The sequence below is a fragment of the Cotesia glomerata genome, linkage group LG9, assembly GCF_020080835.1.
Source record: "Cotesia glomerata isolate CgM1 linkage group LG9, MPM_Cglom_v2.3, whole genome shotgun sequence".
Taxonomy (NCBI): Eukaryota; Metazoa; Arthropoda; class Insecta; order Hymenoptera; family Braconidae; genus Cotesia; species Cotesia glomerata.
In genome coordinates this window covers 16,113,114-16,134,052 of record NC_058166.1, presented here as the reverse complement: position 1 = coordinate 16,134,052, position 20,939 = coordinate 16,113,114, and the positions used below count along the sequence as shown (strand labels likewise).

Below are 20,939 nucleotides of genomic sequence, written 5' to 3'. Positions count from 1 at the left end.
AAACAAAGCGTTGGATAAAGACAGCTAGAGAGTTGTTTGCTTTTAATCATTTTTCCTGCATTGACGGTGCGTAAATCTCATAAATATATAAATATATAAATACGCAAAAACCTTCTCTCAAAGTAAATTATTTAATAACTCAATTATCTTACGGCTAATAATTGACTAAAATTATTTTTTATTTTTTTTCTTCTTTTCTTCCCACTGAAAAATTATTCCACTACATAAATTACGATCAATTCGCTTAAAAACGTGTCGTTATATTATATGTACCTTATATTACTTATTATTTGTAACAGAGCGCTACATTATGTCTGATTAAAGCCGAGCGTAAACCTCCTCATCCTCTTCTTTAATATCTTCACGAGTTAAATCAAAGAGAATATTTTATCAGCTGGCCCAGCCAATTTTATATTCCTTCTGAATCGTTTATTACCGACTTCTGTTAATCCGCACTTGCTCCTCATCAGTAATTACAATAATTTCCAAAGCTAAAATCCACATACTCTTTATATCACATTCTTCTTCGTACTACACGGGCTTAGTACTTATGAAAGTTATAAACAATTGTTAATTATAAAAATTAAAAACCACAATAGTAAAGTTCATTTTTATTCATTAGCTCATTCCTGTTTGATAAAACATTTAAAGTGATTCTTCAGCCCCTTTTTACTTTCCGCACTCAACGGTGCTTGCTTAATTACCAGGATCTCCCAGTGCATTTCATCCATTTACGTACTCCATTATTTTCTTTCTTTTTTTTTTATCTATTGTTCCGTTTAATCATAGTCCAACCTCATTGATAAGTGTGTTTTAAATTTAAATTGTTGCTTAATTTTTTTTTTATTTAATTAAATCTTTAAGTTAAATTTATAAAATTTATTTAGATCTAAAAAAAAATTTATGTTAATGAATGAGTGAAAAAAATGTACTAAATAAATAGATATAAAATTATAAAATTGAATTTAGCAAACATATGAGAATTTTGAGAATTTTTTTTGGTAAATATTTACAAGTGGGGTCAACCATTTTCATTTTCATTTTTTTGAACGAAATTTCTATTTAATTTTATATATATTTTTTTTTTTAAATACTTAAAAAAAATGAACAATTTAAAGAAAAATAAAAAGTTGATAATCACAATTTTACCAAATTTTCTAAAAATTTTATAAATTTGTGATATTCAACTTTTTTTTTTAATTGTTCATTTTTTTATGTACTTTCCAAAAAAATATATATCAAAAACATCAAAAAAAAGATTAAATATAAATTTTATCCAAAAACGTGAGAGCCAAAATTTTTTCCAACTTTTGAAGGCAAAAAAAGCTATCGAAATCTTTATTTTTTTCTTTCACGACATTTTTTTATCATGAATGCACCGTAAAAATATACAGAATAAAAAAAAATTTTTAAATGTTAATTTTTCACCTACTTATGGCCTAAAATGGGGTTGACCCTTACCCCACTTGTAAATAATTACTTTTTTAGAATTTTTTTTTATTGAAAAATGTGAAAAATTGTAAATGCAATTTTTTTAGTTTTAATTTAATTAAAATAAATAATTATCAAGGCGAAAATTTTTGCTGCAAATTTGAAATAAATTATTGAAATTTTTAATATTGCACCGAAAATATTGATAAAAAAATTTATTTAACAAAAATTGAAAATTTAATTTAAAAAAAAAATGTTTCTTATAATTTTTTTAAAAAACCAATATTTTCGCTGTAATTCCAAAATTAAAATTCATAATAGGTTCAAATTTTTTGATAATTATGAATCTTATTTTTGATATTACAGCGAAAATATTGATTTAAAAAAAAGTCACAAGAAACATTTTATTAGTTGAATTAAATTTTAAACAACTTTCGTTTAAAACATTTTTTTTAGGACCAATATTTTCGTTGTAATATAAAAAATTTGAACCATTTATTATGAATTGTTATTTTTAATTTTTGGCAAAAATCTTGGCTTGACTTAAAAAGTATAATTATAATAATTTTTTATTTAAAAAGTCAGATTCTGACAAAAAGTTTGGCAGGCAAATAACCTCGGAATCAATCGAACTTGTCAATTAACTTGTCTCTTGCGATTGGTATGACACCGAGGCACCCACTAGTGAATCCTATAAACTCCCACGTGAATACATTTTTTTACCCTTCTATTTATTCAATCACTGTTATGCGCGTAACATTATTATTTAATAGGACTAAAAGCCTCTGCACTATTAAATATTTACAGCTATATATAAATATATAAATATATAAATATATTAATATTTAACCAGTGCTCGGGTGAAAAAATTACCAGGCTCTGTAAAAAATTATTCTCCTTTCTTCGTAAGCGTAATCCCGTTTCTTGTCAAGCGAGTAAGCGAGAACTTTTTAATTGGGTATCCTTAATTAGTTAACTAGTGGTATATCGCTAATTATTCTGTTTCTCCGTTTTCAACTCCTTCATTTATAGTTAAAACATACTCTCAACTTTGAGTTTGCTTTATTGGTTTTGTTTAATTTATTTTTTTTTTACTCTCAATTCTTTTTATTTTTTTTTAATCTCAATTCTCCGTTTATTAATTATCAGTATTAATAATTAAAAGTTTTTTAAATTATTTTTAAATACAAACATTAAGTAAAATTGGCCAATCTCTCAAGGATGTTTACTTGAAATAAAATAAAATATTTTTTTTGATAATAATAATAGTATAAAATTGCTTAATAAATAGTGTGAGACTGTCTTGTTACAATTTTATTTTTAAAGACTGATTATTATTATTATGTTAGTGCAAATATACTCGCGTGACAATAATAATCACATTTTTTCCAATGAATATAAGCACTTACTTGGAAAAAATTCATATAATATTAAAAAAAAACTATTAAAGTCATAGTATATTTTACTTTGCATGTTTATTAAATCAGATTTTAAAAACTGATAATAAACATTTACTATTGTTGCTATGCAAATTTTTGAGAGCATTGCAATAAAATTAACTGCCCTCGCAATAATTATTTTTATGAATATTGAGAGCCTCTATTATTTACGACATAACAGAGTTGTAAATTTGTTACTTAGTAAATTTTATTTTAATTGTTAATTTTTTAAATTATTCATTTTTTTCAAATGCAATTTAAATTTATCTACACTTGCAATTATAATAATCATTTGTTGTATTTTTCGTATAAAATTGATGGACAAAAGTTGAAATTTACTGTACTATCATGGGTTTTCTATGTGGTTTCCCCATGATTCTGTTCCAACAGCCTGAGAGGCAAGGTGCAGGGTAAATACGGTACAGAAAGCACAAGTCGGACCACAGCCGCAAAAATAAAAAGCAGGAAAATTCGATAATAAAGCAGGAAATACAGGTTGAGGATATAAACATTTGTAAAATGTAACAGAGTTATTTAAATAATTGTACATCTGGAAAACAATAAAAAAAAAAAAAAAAAAAAAAGAAAAAAAAAGTTGAAATTTAAATTAAAAGGACTTTATGCGACCAATAACATTTTTTCACTGCACTGACATTCAAAACCGACACTTAATTATTTTTTTATTAAATTTTAATTAATGATAATAATATCTATCATAGATATCAGGTTAAAATTATCGAGTTAAAAGATGTTGACTTAAATTTGTGCCTTTTTAAGGTTTCATATTATTCTCACCGATTGTTAATTTATTATGATAAATATTTAGGCTGCCTTCGAAAACACTCTATCTCTAGATACATAATTAAGAAATGACCTTGTATCTTGTGAACTATTGACATTTTTAAAGATATAAGCTCGCCCTGACATTACACTTATCGAGACCTTTCATTTGAGTACCCACATCAATTTTTCATATATTTATGTATATTAAATATATGTATATATGAAAAATATATCTAAATGCATGTGGGTACTCAAATAAAAGCTCTTGATGAGTGTAACATCGGGATGAGCTTATATCTTAAAAAATGTAAATAATAAAGCAATGACGTTGTATTTTGTCCACTGATGATATTTTTAATGATATAAGCTCATCCTGGAGTTACACTCATCAAGACCTTTCATTTAAGTACCCACATCAATTTTTCATATATTTATATATATTACATATATGTATATATGAAAAATATATCAAAATGCATGTGGGTACTCAAATGAAAGCTCTTGATGAATGTAACATCGGGATGAGCTTATATCTTTAAAAATGTCAATAATTAAGAACTGACATTGCTATCTTATCAACTAATGATATTTTTAAAGATATAAGCTCACCTCGATATTCCACTCATCAAGACCTTTCATTTAAGTACCCACATCAATTTTTCATATATTTATATATATTACATATATATATGTATGAAAAATATATCAAAATGCATGTGGGTACTCAAATGAAAGCTCTTGATGAATGTAACATCGGGATGAGCTTATATCTTTAAAAATGTCAATAATTAAGAACTGACATTGCTATCTTATCAACTAATGATATTTTTAAAGATATAAGCTCACCTCGATATTCCACTCATCGGGACCTTTCATTTGAGTACTCACATCAATTTTTCATATATTTTATATATTTATATATATTACATATATGTGTATATGAAAAATATATCAAAAATGCATGTGGGTACTCTAATGAAAGCTCTTGATGAGTGTAACACCAGGATGAGCTTATATCTTTAAAAATGTCAATAGTTAAGAAAATACAGTGCAATTTAACAAAATTATTTTATAAAGCTAAATTTTATTTATTTATAATTTACAAATCATAGCAGTCACGTAGTGACTGCAAAGTTGCTAGTAATAATAATAATGGAATTTTCTGAAAATTCTTCATAATCATTGATAAAAATTTAAGTGTAAAATTTTTTAAAAAAATTGTGAAATTGTAATAATAATCATAAATTTTTATTTACAGAAGGTGGAAGACAATTGGGTCCACATACATGTGTGATATGTAAATCCATGGTAGAAGGAGGAAATCAAAGTCGTGCATTATCTCGAAGTCATGCGTCCCAATACGGATTGCGTGAAGATCAAGTCCAGCCAGGATCTCGAGTTTGCAATACCTGCAGATGTAAAGCCGTGAGAGGTCGATACACTGCTTGTCCGCTTCCAGGGTGTCCGAATGTCAATAACTCGAGCGCGAAAACGCGAGTGAAGCGACTGCGTGCTTTGCCGTCCAAGTGGATGGAATTGCCCGCAGAAGTCTGGGAGCCTGTTGTCCAGGAGTTCCAGATCCCGAACAACGCTACCAAGTGCTGTTCGGCGTGCTTCAACAGGATATCTCGTCGACTGGCGCCTTACTTGACCGCTGGAGCAGACGCCTCTGAGGACAGCTCGGAATCCTCAACTCGGCAGCAATGGACTGAGGAAGAACTTAAGCTGCTGAAACGCGCGCTTAAAGAACACGCGACGAATTGGCAGAAAGTTGCTGAGATGATTCCCGGCAAGTCGAATCATCAGTGTAAGACTTATTATCTCACGTATCGCAAGAAGCTAGGGCTTGATCAAATCGTCACGGAGTACTATGAGGCTAGGGGAGAAGATTTTAGGAGGCCTTTTTTAACGGATGAAGAAGAAAGCGGTAGTAGTACAAGTAGCTGCGATGAATTGGCTGTAAGTATTTTATTTTTATTTATTTTATTAATACTTAATAATAATTTAAAATTTTTTAGATAAAAAACTTCATTGTTTATCGGCTATAAAAAATTAAAGAAAAATTTTTCTTTTTATTCAATTTTTTTTTTATGGCAAATTTAAAAAAATTTATAGCATTCCAGATTTATATTTTTTTTTATTAAAGTTTAAAAATATACTGAAAGAATACTTGTCTTATTTTTCACTGATATTTTTTAAAAGATAAATTTATCGAATATTATACAAATTGTTTGCTTTCAATTAGCAAAAAAAAATGAAAAATTAAAAAAAAGTGTCATGATATTATAAGTTGAATATTTTTATGAATTTTGAATATTTTTTAACGTTTGATCCATGATTCAAATGTATAAAAATTAGAATAAGAAAAAAAAATTGTCAGAATTAAAAATTTTTAACTTTCACAATTTTGTAAAATTGATAATATCAAACTTAATTATACTTAATTAATTAAATTAATATGAAAACTAATGCCCTTTTTTCCTTCAAATTATTTTATTTTTGAAGCACCAAATAAAAAAAATATTTAAAAATTATTGTCGTATTTTTAAATTGTTAATTAAAGATTAAAATTCACAATTTTTAAAAAATATTTAAATCATGACATTTTTTGTCTCAAGTTTTTTACATATTTAAAAAAATAAATAATTTAATACTCTATAAATTGATTTTCAAAATTTTTAATTTAAAACAAGTTAAATCTGCATTTTTTTGGCTTTCTAATTAAAAAATTATTTTTTTCATCATTTTCTAAATAACATTTTTAAATCCGCCATAACTAAGAATAAAAAAAAAACACTTTAATAAGTATATTTTTCAATTTTTTATGGTCAAAAAACAATTAAGGTTCTTATTTAAAAAAATTACCAAAAAATCAATGAAATAAAACATTTTCACACTGAAAAAAAAAAATTAACTTTAACCAAGAGAAAAACTATTATATCAAGAAAATAATTTTTAAGAATTTCATTAGTTTAAAATCAGGATAAAAAAATTTTTGAATCAAGTGAAATTTATTTAAACCAAGAAAAATTTTTGAATAATTTTAATTTTTTTAATCATTTAAATTTTTCAATAATTTAAAATTTTTAATAATTTCAATTTTTCAATCATTTTAATTTTTGAATAATTTCAATTTTTCAATCATTTTAATTTTTGAATAATTTCAATTTTTCAATAATTTTAATTGCTTAGTAATTTTAATTTTTTTAATCATTAAAATTTTTAAATAATTTTAATTTTTGGATAATTTTAATTTTTGAATAATTTTTTAATTCATTAAATTGTCTACTTAAATCAAGAAAAAAAAGTTCTCCAAAATTATTAACTTAATTCAATTATTTTTTCTGTGCACACATTGAACTAAATAACAATTTTTTTTCAGGTGCATGATTCTAGTGACACTGCAAGCGCAGGTAGTCCTGCGAACATAATATCCAGCAGTACGGCTCCGACATTAGTGGCATCATCGAGTTCGACAAAACAAAAAATGATGTTCCCCGAAAATACAGCAGACATTAGAATTTCGCTAGTCCCACCAGTAGCAGCAGCTTCGTCTTCGCAGCAACCAACGACTGGAGGTGGACCAGGTCAGCCAGCAGTAAACAGCCGCGAGGACTACGACAGTTCTGCTACGGTGAGTTAACACTTTCTTTTTCACATATTTTTTTTTCCGCGTTGATCCTCTCGGATGGGTCTGATAGAGATACCAAACTTGTTTCAGGAGACGGCGGACGAAGGTCAAGGTAACGCTGAGCTTGAAAGTACGGGTGGTGTTACGGTGACGCAGTCTTCAACGGCCAACACCAGTACGTTAATACAATCCCAGCAGCCCCAACAGACTCAAAAGCCTCAGCCTCCACCACCACCTCCGCCACCTGGCCACTCACCACCGACAACAGCCAGCAGTACAAATCCTCTTACTGTAAAAGATCTAATGCTTGGAGTGATAGAGATGCAGCTTAAACGCAATAACGTCAGTCCAGCTGGTCCTCCAGGTTCGACATCTAGCTCTGGCTCTCCCTCGATGTCAAACATCCTCAAGGCTGATCATAGGAATGACATTACTTTTGTTCGCGAGTTCAAACCTGCCTCCAGCATACCCTCTACTGCCATTTCCAATAGAGATTCTAATTTAGCGACTCTTTCTGTTGTTTCCTGCCATCGTTCAGCTCCAAGCCCTCAACAAATTGGTAAAACTTTTTTTTAAATATTTTAGTTTTTAAGGATCATTCTGGTTCCAATGCTCGAAAAAAAAGCAAATCTATATTATTAAGAGAATAAGCAAAATTTTGTGTTTAGTGTATTTATATGGTTAAATTAAGAAATGACCTTGTATCTTGTGAACTATTGACATTTTTAAAGATATAAGCTCATCCCGATGTTACATTCATCGAGACCTTTCATTTGAGTACCCACATCAATTTTTCATATATTTTATATATTTGTATATATTATGTGTTGTATATATATATATATATATATATATATATATATATATATATATATATATATATATATATATATATATATATATATATATATGTATATATATATATATATATATGAAAAATATATCAAAAATGCATGTGGGTACTCAAATGAAAGCTCTTGATGAGTGTAACATCATGATGAGCTTATACCTTTAAAAATATCATAAGTTGACAAAAAACAATATAATTCCTTAAATATTGACATTTTTAAAGATATAAGCTCATCTTGATGTTGCATTCATCAAGACCTTTCATTTGAGTACCCACATCAATTTTTCATATATTTATATATATTATATATATGTATATATGAAAAATATATCAAAAAAGCATGTTGGTACTCAAATGAAAGCTCTTGATAAGTGTAACATCAGGATGAGCTTATATCTTTAAAAATATCATAAGTTGACAAAATACACTATTATTTCTTAATTATTGACATTTTTAAAGATATAAGCTCATCCTGATGTTATATTCATCGCGACCTTTCATTTGAATACCCACATCAATTTTTCATATATTTATATATATTACATATATGAATATATGAAAAATATATCAAAATGCATGTTGGTACTCAAATGAAAGCTCTTGATGAGTGTAACATCAGAATGAGCTTATATCTTTATAAACGTCAATATTTAAGAAAATACAGTGCAATTTAACAAAAGTCATTATTTTTATTTATTTATAGTCCATAAGTCCCGGCAGTTACATAGTGACTGCAAGGTTGCTAGTATTAATTATTTTTTTAAAAGTTACAAACCAGAATGATCCCTTAAATATAAAAAATCTACCCAAATTAACTAATGTATTTTTTTTTAAATCCAGGTCAAATGCAAGCAACAATAACCCCTTGTCCACCGCCAGTCCAGAGCACCCAACCTCAATCATCGGACATGCTTCCCAAGGAAGGTCTGGTAGTAATGCAAGTCCAACAAGCTTTACGAGAAACCGAAGGCACCCTAGACTTGAGTATAAAAAAGCCGCGTCAGCAGCCACCACCCCCTCAAGACTACAACCACACTCACCCGGCTCACAAGCCCCCAGTATCCTTATACCGCCCGGAACCATCTCCAGGCTACTACCACCACCCCCACTCAGAGCAAGGCCGTGGGGCCAAGAGCCCCTTAATCTACGCATCATCTCCCCGGCCGCAGGCTCCAATCACCCCGAAGATGAACAAAGTCCCCGCGACGCCTCCTCACCCGAAACTATCTCCCAAACTAAGCACCATCGGTCCAGCTCACAAGGGCGGCTCAATCACCCACGGAACCCCCGTTCCCAGCGCTCGGTACGAAGGACTCCTCCGCCAAATGACTCCTCCAGGAAACTCCGGGTCCTCCGGTTCCTCCGGAGGAAACTCCGCGCCAAAAGAGTCTGGCTCTATAACCCAGGGTACTCCTGTCCACCCGTTCACAGTTTCTCTGGACAAGCGTAACCCAATGTACGACTACCACCGGCCAGTGCGTCACTCTCCAGCCACAACAAACGTTCCATGTCAGACTCAAGGTGTCGTTGTCACCCATAGCAATCAGTACAACTCTTACCCTTCAAGACCGCCTCCTAGTTACACCATGGAGCAGCAGTTGTCTTCCCGACAGATAATAATGAACGACTACATCACCAGCCAGCAAATGCACCAGCGAGGTCGGACCAGCAGCAGCGAGACTCCTGGAAAAAGCGAGCCACCTCCTTCATCTGGGCTTTACTACACCAGTACTCCACCACCTCCCCAGTCACACACTCAACCTCGCCAAGGAGTGATCCAGCGACACAATCCGCAGAAGCAGATTCACTATCAGCCTCCACCAGCTGGTCTGGAAGCTTTTTCAAGCCTGGTAGATGTCGCGGTTCAGCAGCCAAGCCTGCCTGTTCCTCATCCGCACGCTCCGCACTCTTCTTCAAGCAGCAGTGGACACGAAGGACTGGGGAAGACAATGGCTGATAGGTTAATGGCGGACAGGTATTTATTTAATTTAATTGACCCTAGAACTAGTGTTCCCTAAAGGCCGTAAAGTACAGAGTATTACATTAATAGTGAGTAGTTTTATATAAATTAAAGTATAACATTTTGAAGTTTGTTAATGTTAATTGTATTATAATTTGACTTATAATATGATTATTATATAAATTTGACTAAAGTATTGAATCTAAGCATTATATATCATTATTAAAAAACCAATTAACGGCAGAAATTTCAAATTCTTCCAAATTAAAGTATAACATTTTGAAGTTTGTTAATATCAGTTGTATTATAATTTGACTTATAGTATGATTATTATATAAATTCGACTAAAGTATGAGATAAGGTAAGGTAAAAGCCCCAATTATTGACGCTATAAAAGACAAAGTTATGATTTGATTTTTTTTAAGCAATCAAATATAAATATCGTTGAATTTTGTTTGTGGTAATGTCTTAAGGAGCCATGAAAGAAGATTTGATAACATTTTTATGAGATGATTTTTGGTGCATTGTTTTGAGCTAAATTTTAGACAGTTTTTAATCAAATTTAAACCACATATAAAAAATATAATAATAAACGCAGGGAACTAATTTATATATGAAATTTTTACAAAAAAAAAATTAATTCATAAGAAAAATCGCAATTTTATACAGCCTACATAAATCTACGTCAAAATAATGAATTTTTGTTTATTTTATGGAAACAATGATTATAAAAAAGAGTTCCCTGCATTCTTTGTCACTACTAAGTTATAAAAAATTTACAAACCCGATTATTTATAATCACAATTATTAATAATAATGCACCGAATGTAATTATCAATAAACAAGTGGATATTATTCTTATGAATTAATTTTTTTTTTGTAAAAATTTCATATATAAATTAGTTCCCTGCTTTTATTATTATATTTTTTATATGTGGTTTAAATTTGATTAAAAACTGTCCAAAATTTAGCTCAAAACAATGCACCAAAAATCATCTCATAAAAATGTTATCAAATCTTCTTTTATGGCCCCTTAAGTAATGTTTTAACTAATCAATTTCTTTTTTTAAAATGATAATCAGTGATATTTACTAATTAATTTTAAATAATTAAATAGATGATCTGGATACACCAATTATTGACGGGTTAAAAAACTGATTGATCTAATCATTGACGCCCCTACTGTGAATGCGTCGAATCATTTGATTATATTTTTATTTATCAAAACTTGATATAACGTAATCAATATTATTATTATTATATTTTAATTAATAATAATTGTTTAAAACTTATTTAACACCAAAACACGTCGAGTTATTTGACAGTTAATAAAGCATACAATTAATTTCGATTATTTAATTTTATAAATATTTCATATATTGTTCATTAAAAAAAAAAAATAGATCATATAATTAGATGAAAAAATTAATTTAAACTCGGCAGTTAAAAAAAATGCTTTTCTAACCAAAGTTGTTAAGAAAATAGACGTAAGCTGATTTGATGAACTGGTGCTAACTTTATTTTTTTTTTAATAATTAATATTTAATGTTTTGAACTGAAAGTGATTTTTTTCAATTTTTTAATTAATTAGAATTTAATAAAAATTTATTTGATTATTATTATTCTGACAGATAATTTAATATATTTTAAAATAATTTAGGGTGTCAATATTTAGAACCCCGTCAATAATTGGCGCTTTTACCTTATGTATCATTATTAAAAAACCAATTAAAGGGAGAAATTTTAAATTCTTCAAAAGTTCTTGATGCAACAATGTCCTACGGTAGTTCATTCCATAGTTTTTTCGCCGTTAGCAGAAATGAGGGCTCAAACGTTGCTGTCCTGCACTGCGGTTGATAGAGTATATTATTGCGACGATTTGCTCGACCTCTAACTAACAGTAATATATGAAAGTTACTGTGTAATATCTTGTCATGATTTAATGTATGTATTCAAGGTATGTGGACAACAACAGAGCTTATCGAGAACAGGAGATCCGGCTCCAGGAGCAGCATCGCTTCGCGATGCAGCATGCTGAAAGAATTCATCTCCAGCAGCAGCAGCAGCAACAGCAGCAGCAGCGGGAACGAGAAAGAGAAAGAGACCTTGCGCACATTCGTGAAAAAGAGGAACAGCAGCAGCGGCTGCATCGGGAGAAAGAGATGCAACAGATGGAGCAGCGGATGGTTGCTCAGCATCAGCGAGAGAAAGACTTGATGCAGGAGCAGCACAGATTTTCTCAGCAAAGAGAGAAGGAGATGCAGCATGAGCACATGATGGCGCAGAGGGAAAAGGAACTTAGAGAAGGGGAACACAGGATTGCGCATGCGCAAAGGGAGAAGGAGATTCAACACCAGATGGCGGCTCAGAGGGAGAAGGAACATCAGGAACATCGCATGGCGCAGCAGAGGGAGAAGGAAATTCAACAGCAGATGGCGCAGCGGGAGAAGGAGATTAGGGATAAGCAGCAGGAACATCGCTTGGCGGTCCAGAGGGAACGGGATTTAGCGCATATGCATCAGCAGCAGATGCAGCAGCAGCAACAACAACAACAACAACAACAACAACAACAGCAACAACAACAGCAACAGCAACAGCAACAACAACAACAGCAACAACAGCAACAACAACAACAGCAGCAACAGATGCAGCAGCAACAGCAACAGCAGCAGCAGATCCAGCAGCGGTATTTGGGAAGGATTGAAGCGGATAGGCATCGGCATATGGCGCAGATTCGCATTGATCATTTTAGACAGGATCAGATTGAGAGGGATAATTCGAGGATTATGGGAACTGGGTTCCCTCCGGCTTCTAGAGCACAGCCGCCTCCGCCGCAGCCGCAGCCGCAGCCGCAGCCTCAGCCTCCGCCGCAGCAACCTTCTTCTACGAGGGCGCTTGTTTCTGGTAGTAATTCTGCGGCTAATTCGCAGCAGGGGGAAGGATCTTCCACGCTCACTGCTGCTAGTCTTATTGATGCTATTATTACTCATCAGATCAATCAGAGTTTTAAGACTACTGGGGGAGCCACTGCGGCGATTAATCCATCTACTAGACCTGGGGATAGACTTTTCCAGGTTTGTGTTTTTATGTTTATTTTTTTTTTGGTTGATTGGGGGTGTTTGAGTTTGGAGGATGAATTTTTTGGATTTTTTTTGCAGAGTTTTCATCGAGATAATCCGCCGGAACCTAATGGTGTGGCTCATAGTCCTGCTGGTGAAGCTGCTGCTGGTAATAGTGCCGCGCAAATTGAACCAACTCAGGATGTTAAAGCTATTACTATTGGAGATCATGTTGATCATATTGTTACGAAGGAATATGCACCGCCTCATGGGTCTTATAGATCGTATCCTGGGTAAATATATATACTTTTTTTGGTGATTGCTGAGTCTTTAAAGGGTTATACGCACTTAGATTTTACGAAAAAAAATTTTTGTATTTTTTTAAGTTTTATTTTCATAATATTTAAGTATATCAGGAAAATTTATTGTAAGACAAGTATTTTCAAAGTAGATATTTTTATAATTTCTTAACTCCAGACAAGCACACTGGGTAAAAAGCACCCACCCCAAAATTTTATTTCTTTATAATTCTTTGTGTATATTTAAACTTCGATAGCATTTTTATCTATTTTAATTGGCACTAATTAATTTAATATTATATCTATTTTATAGAGAACTTTTTGAGCTTTGATTTAAAAAAAAAAAATTCTCTAACTTTATTAGGGACCAAGATATTTGAAAATGAAATATCTTGAGTACTTTTCACACTCAATCCCTAAAGAGGTATACGGTTTAGATGTGTGCTTGTTAGGGGTTAATTAATCACTAAATAACATTTTATGCTCACGGAATTTTTTTGAATTTTTGAATTTCTCTGATCGAAAATTAAATATTAGAGATAAGTATTTAGGCTGCATTCGAAAATGCTCTATCTCTACATACATAATTAAGAAATTACTTTTTATCTTGTGAACTATTGACATTTTTAAAGATATAAGCTCATCCCAATGTTACACTCATCGAAACCTTTCATCTGAGTACCCACATCAATTTTTCATATATTTATATATATTATATATATGTATAGATCAAAAATATATCAAAAATGTATGTGGGTACTCCAATGAAAGCTCTTGATGAATGTAACATCAAGATGAGCTTATATCTTAAAAAATGTAAATAATAAAGAAATGACGTTGTATTTTGTCCACTGAGGATATTTTTTACGATATAAGCTCATCCTAAAGTTACACTCATCATGACCTTTCATTTGAGTACCCACATCAATTTATCATATATTTATATGTATTATATATATGTATATATATGTATATATGAAAAATATATCAAAAATGTATGTGGATACTCTAATGAAAGCTCTTGATGAGTATAACATCATGATGAGCTTATCTCTTTAAAAATATCAATAATTAAGAAATGACCTTGTATCTTAAGAACTATTTACATTTTTAAAGATATGAGCTCATCCCGATGTTACACTCATTAAGACCTTTTATTTGAGTACCCACATCAATTTTTCATATATTTTATATATATATATATATATATAAAAAATATATGAAAATGCATGTAGGTACTCAAATGAAAGCTCTTGATGAGTGTAACATAAATATGAGCTTATATCCTTAAAAACGTTAATATTTAAGAAAGTACAGTGCAATTTAACAAAACTCATTATTAAATAAAGCAAAATTTTAATTATTTATAGTTCACAAGTTTCGGAAGTCACATAGTGACTGTCAAGGTTGCTAGTGGAATTTTTTACTTTATTTTTTTCATGATAATTTAATTGTTATAATCCTAAAAAAATCGCAATATGTCTGATTATTAAAGTTAAAAATTACTTCTTATCAGCATAAATAAATAAAAAAGTCTCTTGAAAAAAAATTATTAAGAAATATTCTTTTTCTTTTTTTTAGACTTCTTAGTGCGCATAATTCTTTAGTTTTATTTACAGTGATCAAATTATAAATCAATAATTGAATAATTTATAAATAATAATATTAATATTAATCTTCCAGATACACAATATCCGACGACCAATGGAAGCGCCGTGAAAACGAACCAGAGTCAGCAAAGTCAAGCGACGAGCGTCAAATAATCCGAGTATCTCAATCGCAGCAGCAGAGCTCGACCCCGCAGCAATCGCAGCAACCACTTCCATCTGGTAAACAATTCCATCCGGTAGAACCAGTGTCACCTCCCGAGGCAACGACTAACCATTATACAGCGAGACGCTACTACGAATCAACCACTGCCACAACAACTTCTGGGACTCCCTCGAAGCCCCATCTCTCGCCTCTCGACTACGTAAAGAACAAGATAGTCGAAGTAATGCGGACTTCTGAGGATGACAAGCCGGGGTCTGACCGCTCCAGCGGCAACGGGAACGTCGACAAGGACGACAAGCCAGCCGAAAGTCCATCTACCGGTGAAATGGTGATCGATGAGAGTCCTAGTCAGCCTACTCAGCCACCACCACCAACATCTACCACCTTCTATCCCTACAACGCTCTAGGTGTCCAAGTTCACACCGGGATGCCTCAACCACCACCTCCATCTGCCACATCGTCTGCCAACGTCTCCAAGTCCGAACACATGCAAGGAGAATTCGTACCTCTGATGTCCGACAAGTATGAACCACTCTCCGACGAGGACTGATGGGATTCCAATAAAAATCTGTCCAAAAATGATAATGAAAAGCTTTTGGTTCTCGTCAATGTTAATTAAGACCCTCGACATTAAAATATTTTGCTTTTGTACTCAAAATACGCTTCTTTTTGCTATAATCTATCTTTTTATTTTAATATTATTTTTTTTCTGTCTGTCTATTATTTTTTTTTTTTTTACTCACTGAATAATATTGGCAACAAATTTATGTGATAACTTTACAAGTTAATTACATATGTGAATATATTTTGAAAAAACATTTTTACAAAAATGATTCAAGCTTATAGGCACATTTTTAGACAGTATTTTTTTATAATATTATTGATTAATATTATTAATTAAATTAAATTAATAATAATAATAATAATAATATTAATATTATTATCAATTAATATTATCATATTGATTTAAATTATTGATAAAAAAATAATTAAATATTAAATTTAAAAAAGACAAATTTTGACAGTGTACACGGAAAAAACAAGATTACACTAGATATAATCCAGATAAAAATGAGTATAATCCAGATTATAATGAGTATAATCCAGATTACAATGAGTATAATCCAGATATCACGCAGTATTATCTGGATTTTTTTAGCTACTATCTGAAATTTTTTTTCACCACAGATATCACTGAGTATAATCTGGGATGATATCCAGTGTAATCTCGTTTTTTCCGTGTACAAGGTAAAATACCCGGTTATTGACACTTATAATTTTATTTTAATTAAAAAAAAAAAGGCAGCTTCAATAAATTAAGAAATACAATTATTAAATTATAAATTTTCAGATAATTGGTTTTTTGAGATTTCATTTTTTTAATTAAAATAAGGTTATTTAATTTTTTAATTGGATAGGTCAATGTCAATATTATTATTGATTTAAATTATTGATAAAAAAAATGATTAAAAAATAAATTTAAAAAAAACACTAAATTTTGACAGTGTAAAAAAGAAAAAGACCCAGTTACTGACACTGGCCTAGTTGATTGACACTAGCAATTTTATTCCAATTTAAAAAAATAAAATAAAATCCAATTATCTAAAAATTTATAATTTACTAATTGTATTTATTAATTTATTGGAGGCTTTTTTTTAATTAAAATAAAATTGCAAGTTTCAATAACTGGGTCTTTTATCTTACACGAAAAGAACAAGATGATACTGGATATCATCCTAGATTATACTCAGTGATATCTGTGGTGAAAAAAATTTCAAATAGTATTTAAAACAATATTTGACTATCCTAATATCTAAAATACATGATAGATATGATAATGTTAAGTGCGCAGGCACTAGAAAAAAAAATGGTGGCGATATCATTGGATATAATTCAAGATTCTACTGAGAATAATCCAAATTATACAGGATACTATCTGAAATTTTTTTTTCACTGGATGATATCCAGTGTCATCTTGTTCTTTTATGTCTAAAATTTCTTGTCTATTTAAAATAAAAAATTTAATAAATTTTTTTAAATTAATTATTTAAATGGTATAAAAAATTATTCAAAAATAATTAAATTATTTAATAAAAATTACTGTCTAAAAAAAAAGCCAAAAAAGTGGTTTTTTATAAACATTATTTTCCGTCTTTTAGACGAATATAAGTCACATTATTTTTGTTTTTTAACTTTACCATTTTATTTATAATTACTGTAATTAATAATCATAATTGTTTTTAGAATTATTTTGTGGAATGATAATATTTTATTTGTTATCTTTTTTTGTGTAAATTTATTTTATTATTTTCTAAAAAAAAAAAAAAAAAAAAAAAAAGTAATTAAAAAAAAAATAAAATCATTCCATAAAAACATTCTTATGATCAATTATAAAAAACGAAAATAATAATAATAATATGAAAACCACGGACGCTAAAGCTAAAGCTTTAATGCACGGCATGAAAGCCAAATTTAAAGTTAAATTTATGTATAATTAAATTAGTTGTACTACTATTGATAATAATAATAATAATAATAATAATAATTAAACAGTTAATGATAAAATAATAAATAAATAATTATAAATGAATATTATTTCCAAACTAAGGAATAAATTTTTTTTTTGTAAATACACAAATATCGTTATGATAATCATAATAATTATAATTATTATAATAATAATATTAATCATAATAATAATAATTAATGTTAAAGGTGTGCGTGTTTTTATTTTGAATACGTCTGTGATGAGTACCAGTGTGGATAATTATAATTTCACTGATGAAAAAAAAAAAAATAAATAAAAAAAGAACAAGTGTTAATTATCTGCTGGTAATTACAATTACTAATTGTACACTTATTTCTTTCTTTATATACATATAAATAATAAATAAAAATATAAATATTATAAAAAAATTAAAACTGGTTAAAATAATAACGTTGTAAATAGTTAATAGTTTTTAAGACGAACAATTAAGTAATTAAACTTAGATATATATTTTAGTGTAATAAGTACATACTAGGTACATTAGATATAGAAAGTTTTAAAAAACAAGTAGAAAATAAATAAAAAAAAAATGTTTAAATAAAATAAAAAATTGACGAACTGACTAGGGAACTTTCAGATACGTTCTCTTTACGAATGGATTAAAATTATTAATTAATTAATTAATATTATTATTTAATAAATAACTAAAATAATAATGATAATTATTTGCTGATAATAAATTACATTAACTGTCAATAACTACGAATAAATGTGAATTTTTATTTTATTTCATTGTCATTAATTTTAAAATATCCATTATCACTCTCAATTATTACGCACTTAACATTCACATTTACCTTTTTTATACAGCCTAATTTTATATTTGCATTACTTTTTATTTATATATAATAAAAATGTGGACTGCGCCCTGTTATGCTTTTTTTATGAAAATTAAATTAGCCGATATTTGAAAATCTTTAATTATTTTTTTTTTATTAAAAAATTTCATTTTAAAAATTTTTTATAATTATTTTTTTTTATTGTAATTGAATTGATGAAAAAAATTAAAAATTCTTGAACGTCGGCTGATTTTAATGAAAATTGAGTTAGCTGACATTTAATAATTTTTAGAATTTTTTTTATTACAAAAAAATAAGAAAAAAAAATTTTATTTGTAAAAAAACTTAAAGTGCAATTTAAAAAAAATAATTTTTTTGGTCTAATTTAATAATTGGAAAAAAAAAAAAATAGAAACTTCGGCTAACTTTAGTTATATATTAGTATTATTAAAAAATGAAAATTCAGTTAGCTGACATTTAAAAATTTTTAGAATTTTTTTTATTAAAAAAATTATTAAAAAAAAAATTTGATATTTAAAAAATTAAATTTAAGTTCTATTTTTTAAGTAAAAATTAAAAAAAATATTTTTTTGGTCTAATTTAATTATTAAAGAAAAATTAAAAATGTCGGCTAACTTCAGTATCATAAAATGATGATAATTAAGTTAGCCGACATTAAAGAATTTTTAAGATTTTTTTCCATTAATAAAATGATTACAAAAAAATTTCATTTGTAAAAAACTGTAAATTTTTCGTCTAACTTTAGTATTATTAAAGTTAGCCGACTTAAAAATTTTTTTTTTTTAAATTAAATTGGAACAAAAAATATTTTTTTAAAATTGCACTCAGTTTTTCAAATTTTTTACAAATATAAATTTTTTTTCTAATTTTTCAATAAAAATAATTATAAAAATTTTCAAATATCGTCTGATTTAATTTTCATTAATTTTAACATCATTTTTTTTCTTAATTTTCACAATTAGCAAACATTTGAAAATTTTAATTTTTATTACAAATAAATTAAAAAAAAAATTCACTTTTTTTAAAATAAAAATTAAAAAAAATAATTTAATTGTTTTAAAAATGTAAAAAAATTTTCAGATGTTTGTTAATTTTTAAATAATTTTATCCCTTAAAAAAAAATAAATTTCAAATAATTATAATTATTTTAAACTTCAATTGTTTAAAATAAAAAAAAGAAAAATTCCAAAGTTTTATTGTAATAATTAAAAATGAAAATATTGTTGATAAAACCAAGGGACCGGTGCCTTTTACTGCAGCTGTAAAATAATAACTAATTATTATTATTATTTAATTAGAATTTTCTTTATCCGTACCGTGTCTTACATTGCAATAATTGTTTAAATAAATAATTTGATCGTTCAATTGTCAAATGCCAAGTTTTAATTAAAATAAAAATTTTTTATGCTTCCAAAACCGTGATCTAAGGTACTGCATCCGATTAATGAGTACTTAAGCTCTAATAATAAATTAAGGAACGAATCTATCACTGCTATTGCTCCAAAATGACTAAAAAATAAATGGTAAAATAAATTTGAAAAAATTAAATTAAATAAGACATAGACTAGACACGTAATTATATTGTTACAATTGTACCTATGCGATTATAAATTATAATTAATAAAAAAAGCTTGGTCACGATCAGTTATTCAGTTGATCGTTAAAAAAGGCTGTATATTTAAAACTAAATATATTATAATAAATATGATAAATTAATTATAAAGTAATTAATTAATTACTGAGCTTATGTTGGCTCTCGTTGTAAAATAGACGGTCGGAATAAAGAAGCTGATTTAATGATAATTAACAATTTTACTGAAGTAAAAAGTAAATGTAATTCATTGGAAACGATATATTAAATAAATAAATAAATAAATAAATAAATGAGTGGATAAATATTAAATAGTGAGCGAGCGCATACCACGCCTACAGTAAACTCTACCGGTGTAGCATACACGATAATATTATTATCTAAACAATTTAATGTAAATTGTTATTTTTGTTGAAATAAATCACCACCGTTATTGACTAATTTGTTAATTTGTATTTTACCAGCCCTTCTTTAGTTTTTAAATTTATTTTTTTTTTTTATTTGTTCGGAAGACATTTTTTAAAACGCTTTTATTAAGTGCGCTGTATCTATGTTTTTATATAAATAATTTATGACAAGAGAAATTTTAAAAATTTTTAGTAATCAAATTATTATAAAAAAAATTTAATAAAAAATGAAGGGTCGCGATGAACATCAGGATGAGTTTATACCTTGAAAAATAGCAACAATTAAGAAATGACGTTGTATTTTGTCTACTGATGATATTTTTAACGATATAAGCTCATCTTGGAGTTACACTCATCGAGACCTTTCA

At 28.5% G+C, this 20,939-nt stretch overlaps 1 protein-coding gene across 12 annotated transcripts in view; it reads left to right on the top strand.

Moving 5' to 3' along the window:
- LOC123271980 overlaps positions 1-16,123 on the top strand; it is a 105,441-nt gene extending 89,318 nt beyond the window's left edge. For 11 of the 12 annotated variants that reach the window (XM_044738527.1, XM_044738526.1, XM_044738528.1 and 8 more), the window contains 7 exons: positions 4,912-5,612; positions 7,036-7,287; positions 7,375-7,843; positions 8,975-10,109; positions 12,052-13,168; positions 13,253-13,446; positions 15,136-16,123. In XM_044738527.1, the coding sequence (XP_044594462.1) occupies positions 4,912-5,612; positions 7,036-7,287; positions 7,375-7,843; positions 8,975-10,109; positions 12,052-13,168; positions 13,253-13,446; positions 15,136-15,775 (4,508 nt within the window). In that variant the 3' untranslated portion in view covers positions 15,776-16,123. The remainder of the gene's footprint in view (positions 1-4,911; positions 5,613-7,035; positions 7,288-7,374; positions 7,844-8,974; positions 10,110-12,051; positions 13,169-13,252; positions 13,447-15,135) is intronic. The other variant, XM_044738529.1, reaches the window with a different exon arrangement.
- The last annotated feature ends 4,816 nt before the right edge of the window (positions 16,124-20,939 follow it).